The sequence below is a fragment of the Natrix helvetica genome (assembly GCF_964273705.1).
Source record: "Natrix helvetica genome assembly, chromosome: 5".
NCBI lineage: Eukaryota > Metazoa > Chordata > Lepidosauria > Squamata > Natricidae > Natrix > Natrix helvetica.
In genome coordinates, this window is record NC_138551.1 from 142,699,289 (window position 1) to 142,720,103 (window position 20,815).

Below are 20,815 nucleotides of genomic sequence, written 5' to 3' on the forward strand. Positions count from 1 at the left end.
GATCTTGACCATCTGATTTTCGGTGACTTTTTCAGGCTTATGTTCCCACCAGTTTGTTGTTGTTTTAATATTATAATTTTTGCACAAATTCCAGTGGATCATTTGTGCTACTGAATTGTGCCTCAATTTATAATCAGTCTGTGTTGTTGTTGTTGTTGTTGTTGTTGTTGTTGTTGTTGTTGTTGTTGTTGTTATTATTATTATTATTATTATTATTATTATTATTATTATTATTATTATTATTATTATTATTATTATTATTATTATTATTATTATTGGAGCCCTTGGAGCAATACCTAAAGGGCTACCTTGCTATTTGGAAATTCTAAATTTACCGGACTTAAACATTCTGACTCTACAAAAAAGCCACCCTACTTGGAACAGCTTATATCCTCCAACGTTACCTTAACTGTTCTTAGGTCCTTGTTTAGGACTCGAGCTGTTGAGCTACCAACCAGCCCCAAAGGCTGTGAATCTCACTCAAAGATTAACCACATAATGTTTAATGAATAAAGTATATAATAATAATAACCTTAACAGTTCCTAGTCCTTGGAAAGACTCGAGCTGTTGAGCTACCAACCAGCCCCAAAGGCTGTGAATTTCACCAAAGATTAACCAAAGATTAACCAAATAATAATAATAATGATAATGATAATGATAATGATAATAACAACAACAATAATAATTATCCTGAGAATGCATGAATTGAAGACAAGTAGCAAGAAAAAAAATCACAAAATACCGAGACTTGCAAATTGAAGTTGAGAGACTGTGGAAAAAGGAATTGTGTGTTGTTCCGATTGTAATTGGAGCCCTTGGAGCAATACCTAAAGGGCTACCGCGCTATTTGGAAATTCTAAATATATCAGACTTGAACATCCTGATTTTACAAAAAAAGCACCTTACTAGTGAAGAACCAATGATTAAGGAAGTAAATAAAGGAGGCCTTCTGAAGACAACTAAGTCGAAAGCTGAATAAAAGAAAGAAGTAATTGAGAAGCGAGCTGAAAATTGGAAAAGCAAAGCTATGCATGGCCAATACTTGAAAAGTATTGAAGGCAAAGCTGATCAAAAGCTAACTTGGAACTGGTTAACATCAGGAGTACTGAGAAAAGAAACAGAAGGCTTTATTTTGGCAGCTCAAGAACAAGCCTTAGCCACAAACTGCATGAAGGCAAAAATTCAACATGTTACCACCAACAGCAAATGTCACCTCTGTAATGAGAAAGATGAGACAGTCGACCATTTGATCATTGGGTGCAGCAAAATTTCACAAACTGACTACCTACAATGCCATGACCGAGTTGCTAAGATCATTCACTGGAAATTGTGCCAGAAGTTTGGATTTGAGTACAGCAAAAACCACTGGGACCATCAGGTTGAGAAGGTTCTAGAGAATGAGAAAGGCAAGATCTTGTGGGATTTCAGAATTCAGACTGACAGGCACTTGGCCTACAACACACCTGACATAACAATAGTTGAAAAGAAAAAAGTTTGATTCCTTGACATTGCAATACCTGGTGATGCACGAATTGAAGATAAACAGCAAGAAAAAAAATCACAAAGTACCGAGACTTGCAAATTGAAGTTGAGCGACTGTGGAAAAAGAAATCGTCTGTTGTCCCGATTGTAATTGGAGCCCTTGGAGCAATACCTAAAGGGCTACCTCGCTATTTGGAAAATTCTAAATTTGCCTGACTTGAACATTCTGACTCTACAAAAACCCACCCTACTTGGAACAACTTATATCCTCCGACGTTACCTTAACAGTTCCTAGGTCCTTGGTTAGGACTCGAGCTGTTGAGCTACACACCAACCCCAAAGGCTATGAATCTCACCAAAGATTAACCTAATAATAATAATAATAATAATAATTCAGTGGCACAAATGATCCACTGGAATTTGTGCAAAAATTATAATATTAAAACAGCAACAAACTGGTGGCAACATAAGCCTGAAAAAGTCGTCGAGGGTCAGATGGTCAAGATCTTGTGGGATTTTCGCATACAAACGGATAAAATACTGGCGCATAATACACCAGACATCACACTGGTTGAGAAAAAGAAGGTTACAATCATAGACATCGCAATACCAGGTGATAGCAGGGTCGCCGAGAAGGAATATGAAAAAAATCGCGAAATACCAGGACTTAAAAATCGAAATCCAACGATTATGGCACAAACCAGCAGTGGTAATTCCAGTGATAATCGGCACACTGGGTGCTATTCCAAAAGCACTGGAATTACATTTAAAACAGTTAAAAATTGACAAAATCACCATCAGTCAAATGCAAAAGGCCGCACTGCTTGGATCCGCACGTATATTACGAAAATACGTTACGACGTCCTAGGCCCCTGGGAGGGGCCCGACTAGTAATCAATGCCAAATCCGGCGAAACAACTGGCCGCTGTGATACAATTCTGTTGATGCAATAATAATAATAATAATAATAATAATAATAATAATAATAATAATAATAATAATAATAATAATAATAATAATAATAGTAATAATAGTACACAATTGTTTAAAAGTGTTCCTAGTTAATCCATTAAATCTTAAAAAGATTTTTTCCCCCCTGGAATAACAGTAGAAAGCTGCTGGCTCCGATGGGATGTGGCTATCTTAATTCTGGTTGCAGAATTGAGCCTTCTTTTTGTTTTCGGGACTCACACGGGGCCTCTTGTGAGTGAGGCCCACCCAAGACACTCAGCCCCAAAGAGTCTCATCCTGGCTCACTTTTGGAGCTTCATTCCGAAAATCCTGAACTGATGTGGGCGCTTGCGAAGGGCGGCTTGGCGACAAGACCGCTAACCCAGAAGCCTGTTCTCTACCCGTTTTCCAAAGACCTGAAGACAGAACAAGAAGCAATGGATGGATAGCACCACTTTGTAAGGCCACATCACAAAACAGATGCGGAGACTCTGGAAAGAATGCAGAGAAGAGCAACAAAGATGATTAGGGGACTGGAGGCTAAAACATATGAAGAACGATTGCAGGAAGTGGGTATGTCTAGTTTAAGAGAAAGAAGGACTAGGGGAGACATGATAGCAGTCTTCCAATATCTCAGGGGTTGCCACAAAGAAGAGGGAGTCAAGCTATTCTCCAAGGCACCTGAGGGTAGAACAAGAAGCAATGGGTGGAAACTAATCAAGGAGAGAAGCAATCTAGAGCTAAGGAGGAACTTCCTAACAGTGAGGAAAATTAACCAGTGGAACAGAAGTTGCGTCCAGAAGTTGTGGGGAGCTCCATCACTGGAGGTTTTTAAGAAGAGACTGGGCAGTGACTTGTCTGAGATGGTATAGGTTCTCCTGCTTGAACGGGGTTGGACTAGAAGACCTCCAAGGTCCCTTCCAACTCTCTTATTCTGCCTCTTCAGAAGTCTGGGAAGAACAACACGGCAGCCCGCAAACCCCGGATGCTTTTTCTCCATCAGTTCTCTCCCTCTTACCTTCCTGGAAAGGAACACTGACTCCCCCAAAAGTCTCCATCTGGTTTTTCCCCCTCCTTGCCTTTTGGGGTTCAGCCTTTGACCAGCTCTCCTCACAGCGCCTGCTGCTCTGGAGCCTCAGCCATCGATCCCCCCCATTTCCCCATGGGGCTTCCCCAGCCGCGCTCAGAATCTCCTCTGACATTAAGCGCCGGCTTATTCGCCGCGCGGGCTTAGCGGCTGCCTTCCTTGACAGGTCCTCTTTGCTCTTCCGGCTTTGCCTCTTCCTTCCCCCCACCCCACCCCAATAAAGTCTCCTCCTCCTCCTCCTCCTCCCAACGATGGAATGGCACCCCCACCCCCTTCCCCACCCCCTCTCCCCCTATTCTTTTCCCCTTCCCCGTTGAGACTTCAAGGATCTTAAAATGGAAACTCGCCCTCTTGCGTCTGGGGCCTCGGACTTGAAAGAGGTGCGTTTGTCTCCAGGGGGAAAAGTTGTAAACGAGGCCTTCCCCGGGCTTTGCCACTTTTCTAATACCCAGTTTGGCTTAAAAGCTTATTAAATTGTCACTTTCTTTTCCCAGCCGCCTACCCATCCCCACTCCTGTTTTCTTCTCATCAGTAGGAGATGTCTCTTCCTTCTCCCCGCCTCCCCCCTTCCTTTGAAGGTGCCAATTTAATTAACCTGTCACACATGCACTTCTGCCTGTTTTCTTTCGTTTCCGAGGGTCAAACCTGCTTACTTGGAAGCCACTTTGGGTTTCTTTCGGGTTAAACGGAAGGAAAAGAGAACAGATCCAGATTTAACTCCCAGCCTGTCCAGGCGCCTTCCAACGTCGGTTCTGAGTCTTCCAGGGACTCCCAACTTGTTCCAGTTTGGGGCGATTTTCCTGCCTTTTTTTCCCTACGGACTTTGCCGAGTTTTGTTTTGTATGCCCCCCCACCAAGGTTCCTCCCGCGTCATTTCCTTGAGCTAGACCAGAGGTGTCAAACTCAAGGCCCGCGGGTCAGATCCGGCCTGCAGGGCTGCCCTACAAACCGCAAAGGACCGGCCTGCAGTGCTTCTGCCAGCAAAAATGGAGCTCGGGAGGGGTGTTTTCGGGCACCTAGAGGCACCTCAGACACAAGTGATGTCAAGCTGGCCACTCCCACCCTGGCCACGCCCCCCAATCCTCCCACCCTCCCCCGAGATCAAACATAACCCTAATACGGCCCTCAATGAAATCGAGATTGACACCCCTGGGCTATACAAAGCTCACTCAATTGGGAGTATGTTCCTGTTCTGATCTAGGCCACCTAATATCATGAAACCAACTCCTCGTCCCGATAAAACCCCTTTTATTTAGTTCAAAGGGAATTCCTCTCCAGCAAAGTCCCAGCCAACAGTCTTTCATGAGATTTCACAACTGCAGACCTTGATCAGGCTTGGAGAGCTGCCAGGCCGATATCTTCCAAACTCCATGCTGTAGCAGCAATTGCTTGGCAAGAAGTCAGGAACAGATCTTCACCCGAATGGATTGAACTCATTGTCTCCTGCAAACTCCACTCCCCTTTCGCTTGTCTTTATTCCCTATGGGAGGAGCCATTCATGGTCCTTGTTCCTTAGTTGTTCCCTTTGTCTGGCAACTCACACTGGGAACAGGCTCCAGCTGTTCCTCTGCCTCATTGATGTCTGACTCTGAAGGCAGCTGATAACTGGCATACGGCTCTGGCCCTGTCTCTGCCTCCGACACAGAGCCCTCATCAGAGCCTTCCCCAGACTCCAGGACTGGCCCAGGTTCCTCCTCAACCTCCTCACTGTTTGAATCTGCTGCCAGGTCCACTGGTGGGCCACAACAGTCCTGCCTCTCCGGCCGTACGTAGGGGGATGTTATTATTTTTTGGCATCTTGAACTGCTCCTCGCTTTCACAGACAGGAGCCAGTCTACTGCCACATCCTCTTCCCTGCTGCTACCACAACCAAGTTGTGTCGGGTTGTGCTATTTCATGGAAAGAAGGAGGACGGGGTTACGTTTCTGAAGTCACCGGCGTTATGGGAGGAAGTCCATTAGTGCAGGTGTCCCCAACGCATGACCACGGCCCACCCCTGGGGCCTTGAGCCATTTGGAACTGGGCCGTGGAAGTGGCAGGCAAGAGAGCCTGTTCACCCATCTCCACTTGCACAAACAGCAGGTGAGCACATGCTCCATTGCGCAAGCGGCAGGCGCGTGTACCTGCCACTTGCGCAAATGGAGTTGAGTATATGCCTGCTCATGTGGAACCATCCCCTCCACCCCACCCCCCTTCCCGCAAGTCCACAAAGCCAAAAACTTTGGGGAACTCTGCATTAGCGGATTAGCCTAGCGTAGAGGATGGGTCGAGCCGTTGGAAATTTCTCCGCCTCTTCTGTGTGTCACGTCCTGGCGTCCCGCATAAGAAAAGCCAGCAACACAAGTTGATTGATAGAGTTGTTTATCTGGAAACGCGGACCCGGCACGAAGCAACCATCCAAAAGGAATCAAAAGTTTATGCTCCCGTGATTAGTTCACCCGCCCCTTATATTGTGCTCCACCTGCCGTGTGTGTACTCCCGCCTGCCGCTAATACAGCCACTGCAGTCTGCCCATACCAGCCTATCTCCTGCTCCCTCCCATGCTCCAACGATCAGCTGTTGCCACGAGCCAACGATCAGCTGTTATGCAGTTAGCCGGTTGCAGTCAGGGCTCAGCTAGTCAGGCGGCAACCCGGCGGATGCCAGAGAGATCAGCTAGGTAAAGCCTTGGACCCACCAGCCAGGTGGCAGCCCTGTGGACCGCAGGAGCAAGGCGATGCGGGCCATAGATATGTATGTCTTGGGAGGCAGTTCCTTCCCATCAAGATCCACGCCATTGCTAAAAAATTATCATGCGTGTACCCAAATGTTCAACCAAAATGTTGGAGATGCGGGTGCCTAGATGCTACCTTTTTTTCATGTATGGTGGACCTGCAACAAGGTTAAAGCTTTTTGGATAAAAATATGGTGGGTTATGCAAAATGTACTCAAGAAAAGAATACAATTTACCCCGCAAATGTTTTTATTGGGTATAGATAAGGACTTTACCAAAGGGGAAACAAAATTGTCCTTGTATATGGTTACAGCAGCTAGGTTGTTGATTGCACAACATTGGAAAAAAGATTTTTTATCGACAATTGACCAATGGATTCAGAAAGTGGCGGGGTTTGCCGAAATGGCAAAAATCTCAGCTTTCTTAAAAGCTCAGAAGCAGGAGAATTATACACAGGAATGGGTAAAATGGATTGATTACATACAGAATAAATATCAGACTAGGAAGTACTATGTAGCCTTTAGGTAAGAATGCTTAGATTGACAGATGATCAGAGTAAATAATATATGGGATGCTTGGAATTGTTAGAATGGTGTACAGCGGAAGTCAGGGGGGTGGGTTTGATTGGGAGGTGAGGGTGGGCTAGGGTGGAGGGTGGGGAAATATACATGCATAATCAATCTAAAAGATGGGATTAATGAGATATTACTACTTTAAGAGAAATTTATATTATGATCTATATATGTTTAATTAATTTAGAAGATGGGGTTAATGGGCTATTGTTACTTTAAGAGAAACTTATATTATGATTGTTGGGAGGTGAGGGGGTATAATATTTGAATGAGAAATCTATTTCAAGGTGGGGGGAGGGGAGGGGGTACAGTATCTGTATGTGATTTACATTATATGGTGGGGGGGGTAAAAAGGGGGAAAATTTGTTTGTATAAAACTTTTTCAATTAAAAAAAAAAAAAAAGATCCACGCCATTGCAGCGTGCCCGTTGACGCCCATGTGTGCATCTCTACTCTTCCCCCATCCGAAGCCATCTGGCAGTCCAGAGCTGACACTGTGCTTATCTGACCAAAGTCTCTCTTGCCTCCCTTTTTCTCCTCCGCAGGGTGAGCCCATGAGGATAATTTATCGCATGCGGGGCCTGCTGGGGGATGCCACAGAAGAATTTATAGAATCGCTGGATTCCACTACAGGTACCGCCCTCCCATCCTGCCCTCGGGGGGGGGGAGGGGAGGGGGCACAGGATGCTGTTTATCGAGTCCAGGGTCCGATGGAAGCCGGCTTAAGAACCCTGTTTCTCCACTTCCCTGACTTTTTAAGAACTGTGGACTTCAATTCCCAGAATCCCCCATCCAGGCGCACATTCTAAAGTTGCTGAGGTTGAGGAACACTGGTTTAGAAGGTTGGCCATCGCGCTCGGAGCCGAAGTGGCGAAACCGATGCTTTGTCCTCCTTCCTGGAAGAGGGCAAGGTTATTTTCAGGGCCCGGCATTGATTTAGCCAACGCATCCACTAGGCCCATTGCTGTTTTGAACATCCTTATCTTCCAAGGATGCTGGGCCAGAAGGAGAATTCAGGCAGCCTGTGAGGGGTCCTTGGTGCGCTCTGAGCTTGCTCGTTTTCTTGCAGATGTTTCATTCCCCAAACTAGGTAGCATCTTCGGTGCTCGTAGGGACGGGTTTGTGGAGAGGAGGAGGAGGAGATGAAAGACACAGAAATGAAGGAGGAAGAGGAGGAGGAGATGAACGAGTGAAGGAAGTGAAGGAGGAGTTAGGAGGAGTTGAAAGAGTGAAGGAAGTGAAGGAAAGGAGGAGATGAAAGACACAGAAATGAAGGAGGAAGAGGAGGAGGTGGAAAGGAGGAGGAGGAAATGGAAGGGGTTTGCAGAGAGGAGGAGGAGGAGATGAAAGACATGGAAATGGAGGAGGAAGAGGAGGAGGAGATGAGCGAGTGAAGGAAGTGAAGGAGGAGGAGTTGAAAGAGTGAAGGAAGGGAGGAAAGGAGGAGGAGATGAAAGATACAGAAATGAAGGAGGAAAAGGAGGAGGAGATGAAGGACGTGGAAGGGGTTTGCAGAGAGGAGGAGGAGGAGGAGATGAAAGACACAGAAATGAAGGAGGAAGAGGAGGAGGAGATGAACGTGTGAAGGAGGAGGAGTTGAAAGAGTGAAGGAAGTGGAGGAAAGGAGGAGGAGATGACGGACATGGAAATGAAAGAGGAAGAGGAGATGAAAGTGAAGGAAGTGGAGGAGGAGGAGATGAAGGACATGGAAGTGGGGTGTGTGGAGAGGAGGAGGAGGAGGAAGAGGAGATGGAAGACAAGTGAAGGAGGAAGTGGAAGAGGAGGAGATGAAAGAGTGAAGTCAAGAGGAGGAAGGGAGGAAGAGATGAAGGACATGGAAGTGGGGTTTGTGGAGAGGAGGAGGAGGAGATGAAAGAGAAGTGAAGGAGGAAGAGGAGGATGAAAGGAGAAGATGAAGGACATGGAAGTGAAGAAGGAGGTGGAGGAAAGGAAGAGGAGATGAAAGACATGGAAGTGGGGTTTCTGGAGGGGAGGAGGAGGACAACTGTGGGATCCTTGGTGCGCTCCGATCTTGCTTGTTTTCCTGCAGACATTTTATTACCCAAACTAGGTAACATCATCAGTGCTACTGGAGAGCCGTTTACTGTCAGTTTATATTCTGACAGCTTGCCCTGTCAGTGTTGGTGGGGTTGGTCTTAGAGGTTCTTTGTTTGGGCCGTTGACTGATGGCTCTTTGGCTGTTTCTTGATTGGGGTTTTGGTTACTGGATGGTTGGATCTGAAGTGAACCTTGGAGTTCATCTACGCCGCTCTGGTTGCTGATTACTGACGGAGAGGTGCTAGAGTCCTTTTGTTCCCATATTGGGCTGGTTGATTGTCTCTTTTGCATAGTCTGTAGATGTTGTTAATGTCTCTGTGTCCGTTGATGGCTGATTTATCAGAATGCTAGGCTTCTAGAGATCCCCTGGCATTTTTGGACTTGGACGGTCACATTTTCCCCATTGATTCTCTGGTTCAACCTGTCTCTATGTCGTGAAATGGAAGACTTGTTCCTGCCCCCCGGGACAAGTAGCCAGGATCTTTTCTCCAAGCCTGTTGTCCATCTCCTGAAGGACTCTTTCCTTTTTCCCCAGATGAAGAGGAGGATGAGGAAGAGGTGTACAAGATGGCGGGAGTCATGGCACAGTGCGGCGGTCTGGGCTGCATGCTGAACCGCTTGACCGGGATCAAAGACTTCAAACAAGGACGGCATCTGCTGACGGTGAGCTGCGTTCCCCCACCTCCCCTGCCTGTTGGAAGCCCTTTGTTAGCGGGATGGTTGTGTGAAGGACGCCATCCGTTTCCCCCAAAGGTTGATGGATGAAATAAAGGGGAAAAAAACCAGTTACACCTCCAGCGAATGGAGGAGTTTTATTCACCATCGTGGTTACCTCTTTCTCATTGCTCTTTGGGTTTTGGTCAACATCAGTCCAAGGAACGACTCCAGTATCAAAAGATCGAATCCAGCCAAGAGGCACAGGCAGCCAATAGCAGAATCCCTAGCAGCTCCTGGTAACGGCTATGTCAGGATTCCAAGTGGCATCCAAAAGTAAATCAGAGTCCGAGGCAAAGTATTGCTCAAAAGTTCCAATTTATTAAGAGAGCCATATTGGCTGGTTTTCCCCGCCCAGTTGAAAGTTCAAGATCTTGCCCCCACACCCACAAGTCCATCCCATGGTCCAATCTCCCACTGCCATGCTGGCAGTTCCACCCATCCAGTTCCGGTCAGGTGCAGAGGTGCAAAGACAAAGGATGACCTTGCCTTTCTAGAAAGAATTTTGTTATGGCTACATATCATCTAACTCCGTAGAAACCCCCCTTCCCATTTTCCCACAACAGAAAAGGCATAGTACAGCGATGGCGAACCTTTTTTGGCTCACGTGCCATAAGTGGGGGGAGCGCAGCGGGGTAGTGTGCGGGCGTGCCGCACCCATATTGCAGTGCCTGACACACCCCCCCCCATGCGCCTGCACACACTACAGACGCGACCCCCCCATTTTTGGCATGCTTTTTTTGCCCTCCCCAGGCTCCAGAGGCTTTATAGGAACCTGCGGAGGGCAAAAACAGCCTCCCCCGCCTCCCAAGTCCTGCAGAGGCTTGAGGGACCTTCAGGACGCTTCGCTGAAGCCTCCGGAGCAGTCAAAACGACCCTCCCGGAAGTGACTTCCAGTTTGCTCAGAGGGTCGTTTTGAGTGCTCTGAAGGTTTGAGGGACCTTCAGGACTCTCCCCTGAAGCCTCCGGAGCAGTCAAAACGACCCTCCGAGCAAACCGGAAGTCCTTTCCTGAACTTCCGGTTTGCCCGTAGGGCCGCATTTTTGCGCTCCAGAGGCTTCAGGGAAGCTCATGAAGCCTCCGGAGGGCCTTCAGGGGGGGGGGGAGAGGCTCTTTTCACCCTCCCCAGGCTCCTATAAAGGCTCTGGAGCCTGGGGAGGGCGAAAAATGGGTTTAAAAAAAGGTGAACTCAGCTCGCGTGCCCTGACAAATGGCTCCGCATGCCACCTGTGGCACACGTGCCATAGCTTCGCCATCACTGGCATATTAGAATAATAGAAAGTGTGGCAGGCCAAAAATCCAAAAGAAAAGATGGCTGCAGGCCTCACAGGCTAGAGGAAATCTTGCCTGAAGCCTTGGACTCTCTACCAACCCCAGAGAGTTAGATGGACCAAGGAGATCCTCATTGATGACATCTAAGGCAGGGGTGTCAAACTCAGTTTCATTGAGGGCCGCATCATGGTTGTGTTTGACCTCGGAGGGGGGGCATGGCCATGGTGGGTGTGACACAGGACACATGTTGGGGGCACCTGTAATGGCCATTCTGGCAGGATTTCCCAGAGACTCTCCCTCACACATCATCATAATCTCCTTCCTTCCCTCCCTCTTCATTCTCCTTTCTTCTTCCTTCCCCTCTTTCCTTATTTCATTGAGGGCCGCATCAGGGTTGTGTTTGACCTCAGGGGGAGGGGCTGGAGGAGGCATGTCCAGGGTGGGTGTGGCCAGCTCAACCTCACTCATGTCGGGGGGGGGGGGCACTTGCAGTGGCCAACCGCTAAGGCAGGACTTCTCTCAGACCCTCCTTCCCTCTCATTATAATCTTCCTTCCTTCCTCTTCTTCTTTTTCCTTCCCTCTTCGTTCTCATGTCTTCTTTCTTTCCCTCTTTCCTTATTTTTCCTTCCTTGCTCTCTTCCCATCTTTTCTTCTTTTTCTTTGTCTTTTCTCTTTCCCTTTCTCCTTCCCTGTCTCTTCTTGGATGCTCAAAAGCGAAAGGGGAAACATTTCTCCTTTTGCTTTGTTTTTAGCTTGTTTTGATCGCCCTTTCCAGCAAAAACAGGGCTTGAAGGGGGGGGGGACGTGGCCCCAGCTCCGTTTTCGCTGCCAGAGGCACTGCTGGCCAGTCCTTTGCTGTTTCCAGGCCAGCCCCACGGGCCAGATATAAGCACCCCGCAGGCTGGATCTGGCCCATGCGGCTTTGAGTTTGACACCCCTGGTTTCGTGGAATCTTTCCAAGCAGTGAGAGGAAACTCCGGCCATCAGGTGGCCATCTTTAGGACAATAGCCTGCTTCTCTTTTCCTTGAGAGGCTCCTGGTCCATAGGGCTTTCAACATCGTTCAGCATCACTTTGGGTGGAAGCTGCCCCTGAAATCTTGGACCATCTCTTCCTCCCTTCAGGTCCTGCTGAAGCTCTTCAGCTACTGCATCAAAGTGAAGGTCAACCGCCAGCAGCTGGTGAAGATGGAGATGAATACGCTCAACGTCATGCTGGGGACACTGAACTTGGTAAGCGGCCATGTTCCCGCCGCCTGGCAGGTTCTGTCTCTCTTTCTCCTTCCCTGCTTGGTGGCATGGAAGCGATGGTGCCCGGGGCCAGCAAAGAGGAAGCCAGACTGGCGGCCGAGCTCTTCATCTCCAACGCTCTCGTTTGCCTCCTCTCCGTAGGCTTTGGTGGCCGAGCAGGAAAGCAAGGACAGCGGGGGAGCGGCGGTGGCAGAACAGGTCCTCAGCATCATGGAGATTATCCTGGACGAGTCCAACGCAGAGCCGCTGAGTGAGGACAAGGTTGGTGCACGGGAGTAAACTTGTGGGCGGAAGAGGAAGGTGGGTGGCCTTTAGAGGCACAGTGTCAGGTCTCCCATCACTTAAACCTCCATAGGTTCTGGCTCCATAGGTTGAGAAAGCTGTACAGTTCGATTAGAGGTCAAGTGTATTGCAGCATTGCATAGCCAGAACTGATCATCACGGGCCAAAATAGCGCTTAGCAATAGCGCTTAGACTCATATACCACTTCACAGTGCTTTTACAGCCCTCTAAGCGGTTTACAGAGTCAGCCTCTTGCCCCACCCTCCCCCCAATAATTTGGGTCCTTATTTTACTGGCCTCGGAAGGATTGGAAGGGTGAGTCAATCTTGAGCCGGTCAGAATCGAACTGCTGGCAGTAGGACAAATTTAGCCTACAATACTGCATTCTAACCACTGGGAGGGAGGGAAGGAGGGAGGGAAGGAAGGAAGGAAAGGAAAGGAAGGAAGGAAGGAAGGAAGGAAGGAAGGAAGGAAGGAAGGAAGGAAGGAAGGAAGGAAGGACTGTGACTTATAGACCTCTTCACAGTGTTTTTACAGCCCTCTCTAAGCGGTTTACAGAGTCAGCCTCTTGTCCCCAATAATCTGGGTCCTCATTTTACCCACCTTGGAAGGACAGAAGGCTGAGTCAACCTTGAGCCGATCAGAATCGAACTGCTGGCAATGGGGCAGAGTTAGCCTGCAATACTGCATTCTAACCATTGGGAGGGAGGGAGGGAAGGAAGGAAGGAAGGAAGGAAGGAAGGAAGGAAGGAAGGAAGGAAGGAAGGAAGGAAGGACTGAGACTTATATACCGCTTCACAGTGTTTTTACAGCCCTGCAAGAAGCCGGGCTGGTGTCCCAAGGGGCTTCCGCTTGCCTGTCTCAAACCGGGTGGGCGATTCTCTCCGCAGGGCAACCTGATCCTGACGGGTGACAAGGACCAGCTGGTGATGCTACTGGATCAGATCAACAGCACGTTTGTCCGCTCCAACCCCAGCGTGCTCCAGGGCCTCCTGCGCATCATCCCTTACCTGTCCTTCGGGGAGGCGGAGAAGATGGAGATTCTGGTGGACCGTTTCAAGCCCTACTGCAGCTTCGACAAGTACGGACAAGAACGATGCCCCGGGGCCGTTCTCCGTCTTCTTCTAAATACACTTGGGTTTGGGTGTGTGTGCACACCAGCAGGGCCGCGTGACCTTCCCCCGTTGCACAAACGGAGCCGGGCGTGTGGATTTTGTCCAGTTTCTCTCCTGCTCAAGGAGACAAGGAACGAAAACGGCTTCTCCTTTTGAGTTTCGTTCTCTTTTAATTTGCGGTTTTAGTATATCACAGAAGTGAGTACACCCCCTCACATTTTGTAAATGTTTTAAGTATATCTTGCCAGCCGTTTAGACATTAATGGCTGCATGTTGCGATATTTTGAGGGGACAGCACATTTACACTGTTACACAAGCTGTGTACTCACTACTTTACATTGTAGCCAAGTGTTATTTCTTCAGTGTTGTCACATGAAAAGATAAATATGAGGGGCTGTACTCACTTCTATGATATACTGTAAAATACAAAGATGAGAAGAGAGAGAAAAATAGGAAAGGAGGGGAAGGAAAAGGAGGGGGGAAGGGGGGCATGAGATAAACGGGGGAAGAGAAAAAAGAAAGAAAAGAGGGCATTGACTCTTCTTAGCACAATACAAGATGAACACGTTCCAACCTATATTTTTTGCTTCGACCTGTGAATATATAACTAGCCGTTCCTACGAACACTAAATCTTTATGATCACGGTCATAAAGTTTCATTTGTTGTTGTTATTCCCCTTCGCAAGCGCAAATTCCAGAAGCGATATCCAAATAAGAACCTCTTTTCCTCTTAGCATAAAACAATCCATTTAACCGTTCCTGCTTTATCTTCCTTACCACGGAATTTTTTTTGAGTTTTGTTCTCGTTTCAAACTGCCCAGTGGCTTTTCCTGGCCCCGAAAAAGCAGAACATGATTCAGGTGGTCTTTCCGAGACCCTCTCGATGCCTCTGTTCTGACCTAGGCTTCCCAAAAGCACGAAGCTGACTCGTCGTCCCGATAAAACCAATAAAATTCTTTAATAAAACCACTTTTATTTAGTTTAAAGGGAATTCCTCTCCAGCAAAGTCCTGGCCAACAATCTTTATGAGATTTCACAACTGCACACCTTTGTCAGGCTTGGAGAGCTGCCAGGCCAATATCTTCCAAACGCCATGCAAATTACTTGGCAAAAAGTCAGGAACAGATGTTTACCCAAATGAATTGAACTCATTGTCTCCTGCAAACTCCCCTCCCCTTTTGCTTCTCTTTATTCCTTATGGGAGAAGCCCTTCACCGTCCACCTGTGGCTGTACTCCCGAATCTACCTTTGTTCCTTAGCGGTTCCCTTCATCTGGCAACTCTGCGTATGCGCACACTGGGAACAGACTCCAGCTGTTCTGCCACACTGATGTCCGACTCTGAAGGCAGCTGATAACTGTCAGACGGCTCTGCCCCCCTCTCTTCCTCTCAGAGCCCTCTCAGAGCCTTCCCCAGACTCCAGGACTGGCCCATCTTCCTCCCCAACCCTCCTCGCTGTACCACCAGATTCAACAGCCTCCTTTCTTTCCTCTCTCTCAGGTACGACGAGGAACACAGTGGGGACGACAAGGTTTTCCTGGATTGTTTCTGCAAAATTGCAGCCGGCATCAAGAACAACAGCAACGGGCATCTGCTGAAGGACCTCATCCTACAGAGAGGGATCACCCAGGGCGCCTTGGATTACATGAAGAAGCATATTCCCAGCGCCAAGAAGTGAGAGACCCGCTTGGGAGTCTGGGGGGGGAACGGGGACTGGCCTGGGGGTGGCTCCACTCCCCAAGGAACCGCTGGGGTGGGGGAGAGGTTGGAGAGAGCGTGAGGTTGGATCCTTAGTTAGGCTGAGCCGCACGGTTCATTGCATGCTGCATACCGGCCGTCCCCCCTCACAAGGACGGGTTGTGTTCCTATTGGGGCAGGCCAGGCGCCCCCTTTTCCACACTGGCAGGGGAATACTTCACTGGAGCCTCTTTTAGCCAGGCGGTGTTGGGAGTTGCAGCCTGGCAGTCCAGAGGGCCACTGTTGTTCGCTTGAGGCCTGGATTTTAAAGGCCAGCCCTGCAGTTGTATCCGAGGGAACCCTTTTGGAGGGTGGGGTGGTCGGGGACACTTTCATTGCTCCCAAGGAGAGACATGGCTGAGCGATGTCCCATGGATACTTCTGCACTGATGCTCTCCTTCCCCTTTCCCCTATTCCCCCCCCCCCCCCCGCCAATCTGACAGTTTGGATGCCGATGTGTGGAAGAAGTTTCTGTCTCGACCGGCCCTCCCATTTATCCTGCGGCTCCTCCGAGGACTCGCCACCCAGCATCCGGCCACCCAGGTGAGGTGTCCTCCCTCCCTCAACCTCCTCCCTTCTCCTCCCTCCATCTCCTCCTCCTCCCTCAACCTCCCCCTCGTCTCTTAACCTCCCCTCTCCTCCTCCTCCTTCCTACATCTCCTCCTCCTCCCTCAATCTCCTCCTCAATCTACCCTCTTCTCCTCTCCTCCTCCCCCCTCTTCTGTTTTGCTGTGGGAAGCAGGAAGTGTTAACAGAGCAGCGCCCCCCCAAACTTTTGGCCACTTGGGATCAGTTCCACGGGGAAAGGTTTTTCCGTGGACCAGAGGGGTGGTGGTTTTGCGTGCTGCCTGCAATCCCCGTATGGGGCTTCTCTTATTTGCACAGCCCAGTTGCTGGCATGCTGCGGGCCGGGGCCACGGGTTGGGGACCCCTGTTATAGAGTCTGCCTTTGGCAGGGACAGTGCCTAAACACCGGAGGCTCCTTGGCTTGCGTTCTGTCCTCATGAGTTCAATGCTGGGCCCTGACATTTATCCTCCTAGCTGTGCCTTGGTGGGGAGGGGGAAGGGCTTTCACTCCCCCAGAGTGAAGCCTTTGTCAGTTAGGGAGTATGGACATTTTAGTCCCGTGACTGTGCTGCAACCTTTTGATAGCGAAAGGTTTAAAGGAAAACAACGGAGCGTATTGTCTCTTCACCCTATATCGAACATCCGTCTGGTCTGTTGGCCCTCGAGTTAAAAGCCTCCTCCCCTCCTCCCTTCCCCTCCACCTGCTCCACAGGCGTTGATTGGGACCGATTCGATCTCCAACTTGCACAAGCTGGAGCAGGTCTCCAGCGACGAAGGCATCGGGACGCTGGCCGAGAACCTCCTGGAAGCCCTGCGGGAGCACCCGGACGTCAACAAGAAGATCGACGCGGCTCGCCGGGAGACACGGGCAGAGAAGAAGCGGATGGCCATGGCCATGCGTCAGAAGGCCCTGGGCACCCTCGGCATGACGGTAACGGAGTCCTCTCTCTCGGGGTGGCGGGAAGCAAGGAGGCCTTCGGGGAGTGCAAGCCCGTGACCCTTCCTCCTCCTCCTCCTCAACCCCTCCTCCGCTCTGCTTGGCTTGCTAGACGAACGAAAAGGGACAGGTGGTGACAAAGACAGCGCTGCTGAAGCAGATGGAGGAGCTAATCGAAGAGCCTGGCCTGACATGCTGCATCTGCCGGGAAGGCTACAAGTTCCAGGTGAGCCCGGAGCCACACCTTCCCTGGGAAGGGGAGCGGGACGACCCCACTTCGGAGGCAGCTCACCTTATCTGCTCTCTCCCTGCTGCAGCCCACCAAGGTCCTGGGCATCTACACCTTCACCAAGCGGGTGGCCCTGGAGGAGTTCGAGAACAAGCCTCGGAAGCAACAGGGCTACAGCACCGTCTCCCACTTCAACATCGTCCACTACGACTGCCACCTGGCAGCGGTCAGGTAAGGAAGCCCGGTTGGCATTCAGCCAGGCCTGGATCGGTGTGAGGAAGCCCACGATGGAGCCGGTCAGCTAATTGGGGTGGAGGTGTTATCCATGAAGAAGTGGTATTCACTTGGTTTGGTTTGGTTTATTTGGATTTATATGCCGCCCTTCTCCAAAAGGACTCAGGGCGGCATACAACATTAAAAAACACACATCCCAAAAGTTAAGAAAGATTAAATCCATTTCCAAAAAAACAAACCGAATTTTTTAAAAAAGACAATACATTTAAAATAAGTTAAAATTAACAGGCCAGGCCGGCTTGCTGGAAAAGCCAACTTTTTAGGGCACGTCGGAAGGACCGGAGGTCGGGGATTATGTGAAGCTCCGGGGGCAGCTCATTCCAGAGGGAAGGCGCTCCCACAGAGAAGGCTCTCCCCCTGGGGGTCGCCAGCCGACACTGCCCGGCCGACGGCACCCTGAGGAGGCCAACTCTGTGGGATCGTACTGGACGGTGGGAGGCTACTGGTGGCAGTAGGTGGTCTCGCAGGTACCCTGGGCCTAAGCCATGGAGTGATTTAAAGGTCATAATTAATACTTAACTACCGGTTCGCAAATGTACATCTCTGCGCATACTCTCAGCCTTCCCCGCATGCGCTTTTGGCAAAAAAGGGCCTAAATGGGATGTCATGGGGGGGTGGGCGAGGGGAGTGGGCAGGCCACCTGTGATTTCTACCGGTTCGGGCAAACCGATCTGAACCGATAGAATACCACCTCTGATGAAGACCCACGGATAACCCAGGTCTCGGGTAGGGGCCCCATGGGAAGGGGTGGATACGCTGGGAGAACTTCATGCCCCTGACGGACGTGTGTTTCTTTCGCCTGGCAGGTTGGCGCGGGGCCGCGAGGAGTGGGAGAGCGCCGCCCTGCAGAATGCCAACACCAAATGCAACGGCCTCCTGCCAGTCTGGGGGCCGCACGTCCCGGAATCTGCCTTCGCCACCTGCTTGGCAAGGTGAGTTGGAAGGACGCCCTTTTTTCTGGAACACCTGCGGCGCCTGGCAAGGGGCACCTTCCCACCTGGGAGCAGGAGGAGGAAGAAGCCCTTGCGTGTCTCGTGAGGTGTCCCACTTGCCAAAAAAAGAGTCTGTTTTCGTGGCTTATCCCTCCTTAACCTCGTTTTCCCACGGAATCGATCCCAAATGTCATCCCTTAGGAATCAGGGAGCCCTAACTTTCTCGTGGTTTTCCCTCTGCAGGCACAACACTTACCTCCAGGAATGTACGGGGCAGCGGGAGCCCACCTACCAGCTCAACGTGCACGACACCAAGCTGCTTTTCCTTCGGTTTGCCACGGAGCAGTCGTTCAGCGTGGACACGGGGGGCGGCGGCCGGGAGAGCAACATTCACCTGATCCCCTACATCATTCACACAGTGCTTTATGTCCTCAACACGTCAGTATCCCCCGGACCCTTGATTGTGCTTTTAGACCTAGGTTGGAAGGATCAGGCCGGAGGAGGAGGAGGAGGGGGTCAGCAGTTAATGGCTGAGCACGTTGACCGCAGAGGGTTTGCATGCTCCCCTCCTCCATTGCCTCATTGCCCGTCTTTGCGGCTGGTGCCCAAATCTTGTCTGCCAGGCTGTGGGCAGCAGGTGTTCTGACCTAGGCTTCCCCAGCAGTCCTCGTCCTGATAAACCCCTTTTATTTAATTGAGAGTGAATTCCTCTCCGGCAAAGTCTTTCCTCTCCCACAGTCTTTCAAGTTAGTTCACAATTACCGCCCTTTATCAGGCTTGGAGAGTGGCCAGGCCGATATCTTTCAGACGTGGCAAGGATGCAGGAATGAACTAATGGTCTCCTGCAAACTCCACTCCCCTGTCGCTCCTCTTTTACTTCCTCTGGAAGGGGCCATTCACCGTCCACCTGCGGCCTTACTCCCAAGTTGACCCCTTCTTCCTTGGCTGTTCCCTTCATCTGGCAGCTCTGCGTATGCACACACTGGGAACAGGCTTCAGCTGTTCTTCTGCCTCACTGATATCCGACTCCGAAGGCAGCTGATAACTGTCAAATGGCTCTGGCCCTCTCTCTGCCTCCGACACAGAGCCCTCATCAGAGCCTTCCCCAGACTCCAGGACTGGCCCAGGTTCCTCCCCAACCCTCCTCACTGCCTGAATCTGCTGCCAGATCCGCTGGCCGCTGGTGGGCCACAACAGCAGGACAGACCCTGGGCCCTTACCCTGGAAGCCTCCCCTTGCCCAAATCATTTCCTTCTAAATCGCTCCAGGTAACCCTCGACTTACAACGGTTCCTTTAGTGACTGTTCGAAGTTAGAACAGCATTGAAAAGAAAGACGTAGGGCTCTTTTTCACAATTAACAACCGTTACAGCGCCCCTGTAGTCACAGGATCAATACTTGGGTTGCTTTGCAATCGTTTGATGTTTATGATGGTCACGGTGTCCCAAAGTCACGTGATCCATTTTTTACGACCTTCTGACCAGCAAAGTCACTCAGATTCACTCAAGCGTCGTGTTGCTAACTTGACAGTGGCAGTGATTCACTTAACAACTGTGGCAAGAAAGGTTGTAAAAGGGGGGGGGACTCGCTTTTAACAACCGTCTCGGAAATGTTGGGTTGAGTTGTGGTCATAACTTGAGGACTACCTATACAGGAAAAGGGTAGTCGACAAGTAGGAGAAAGTGCTTCACCCTCAAAGGCCATTTTTCTTGCTTATTCTCCTTTGGCACCACTGTCTTGCTTAGCAACAGGAATTTGGGGCTCAATTGTGGTCATACGTTCTTCTTTTCTTCCTTCCTTCCTTCCTTCCTTCCTTCCTTCCTTCCTTCCTTCCTTCCTTCCTTCCCTCCCTCCTTTTTCCTTCTTTCTCTTTCTCTTTCTCTCTCTCTCTCTCTGTATAGTTCTTTGTCTCACACTCTCTCCCTCCCTCTGTCTCTCTATGTCATTCTCTCTCTGTGTCTGTCTGTCTGTCTCTCTCTCTGTGTATCTCTCTGTCTCTCTTCCCTCCCTTCTTCTCTGTCACTGTGTGTGTGTGTGTATGTGTGTGTATCTGTCTGTCTGTCTGTCTGTCTGTCTCTCAGTCACTCACTCACTTAATCACTCATTCTCTCTGTGTATCTCTTTCTGTGTGTGTGTCTCTCTGTCTGTCTCTCCCTCCCTCCCCCTCTGTGTGTGTGTGTGTTGAGGTTGAGGACTCCTGTCGAACAGGGCTTGGGATGTCTATGGAGATTTTCCGTCATCCAGGTCATAGTTGTCCCGAATGTGCTTTTTCAGGAGGCAACTGGACTCTCTTGTCTTTTCTTCAAAGACGTTCCGCTTCTCATCCAAGAAGTTTCTTCAGCTCTGACTGGAGGATGGTGGGGAAGGGAAGGGTTTATACCAGTGGTGGGTTGCAGGCGGTAACCCGCCGTACCGGTGCCTGCCAGGAGCACTGGGTTCTGTTCCAGTACGGTGCTCCGGAGGGCCCACCCACCTGCCCTCGTTCCTTACCTGTATTTGAAGGAAACGGGCCATCTGTGCACGCACGCACAGCGTACGGCGCCTGCGCGACGCTCCGCCGAGCAGCTGGAGCATCGCTGAGGCATCACGAAGCGTCACAGGAGATAAGGATCACTGCACGCATT

At 50.1% G+C, this 20,815-nt stretch overlaps 1 protein-coding gene across 4 annotated transcripts in view; it reads left to right on the forward strand.

Annotated features, from left to right (window-relative positions):
- The window catches only part of UBR4 (ubiquitin protein ligase E3 component n-recognin 4), a 179,538-nt gene that overhangs the window by 149,044 nt on the left and 9,679 nt on the right, over positions 1-20,815 (forward strand). For all 4 annotated transcript variants that reach the window (XM_081954563.1, XM_081954560.1, XM_081954562.1 and 1 more), the window contains exons 91-102: positions 7,352-7,439; positions 9,400-9,527; positions 11,975-12,082; positions 12,242-12,361; positions 13,273-13,463; positions 14,997-15,170; positions 15,677-15,776; positions 16,513-16,731; positions 16,850-16,963; positions 17,055-17,197; positions 18,067-18,192; positions 18,436-18,630. In XM_081954563.1, the coding sequence (XP_081810689.1) occupies positions 7,352-7,439; positions 9,400-9,527; positions 11,975-12,082; positions 12,242-12,361; positions 13,273-13,463; positions 14,997-15,170; positions 15,677-15,776; positions 16,513-16,731; positions 16,850-16,963; positions 17,055-17,197; positions 18,067-18,192; positions 18,436-18,630 (1,706 nt within the window). The remainder of the gene's footprint in view (positions 1-7,351; positions 7,440-9,399; positions 9,528-11,974; positions 12,083-12,241; positions 12,362-13,272; positions 13,464-14,996; positions 15,171-15,676; positions 15,777-16,512; positions 16,732-16,849; positions 16,964-17,054; positions 17,198-18,066; positions 18,193-18,435; positions 18,631-20,815) is intronic.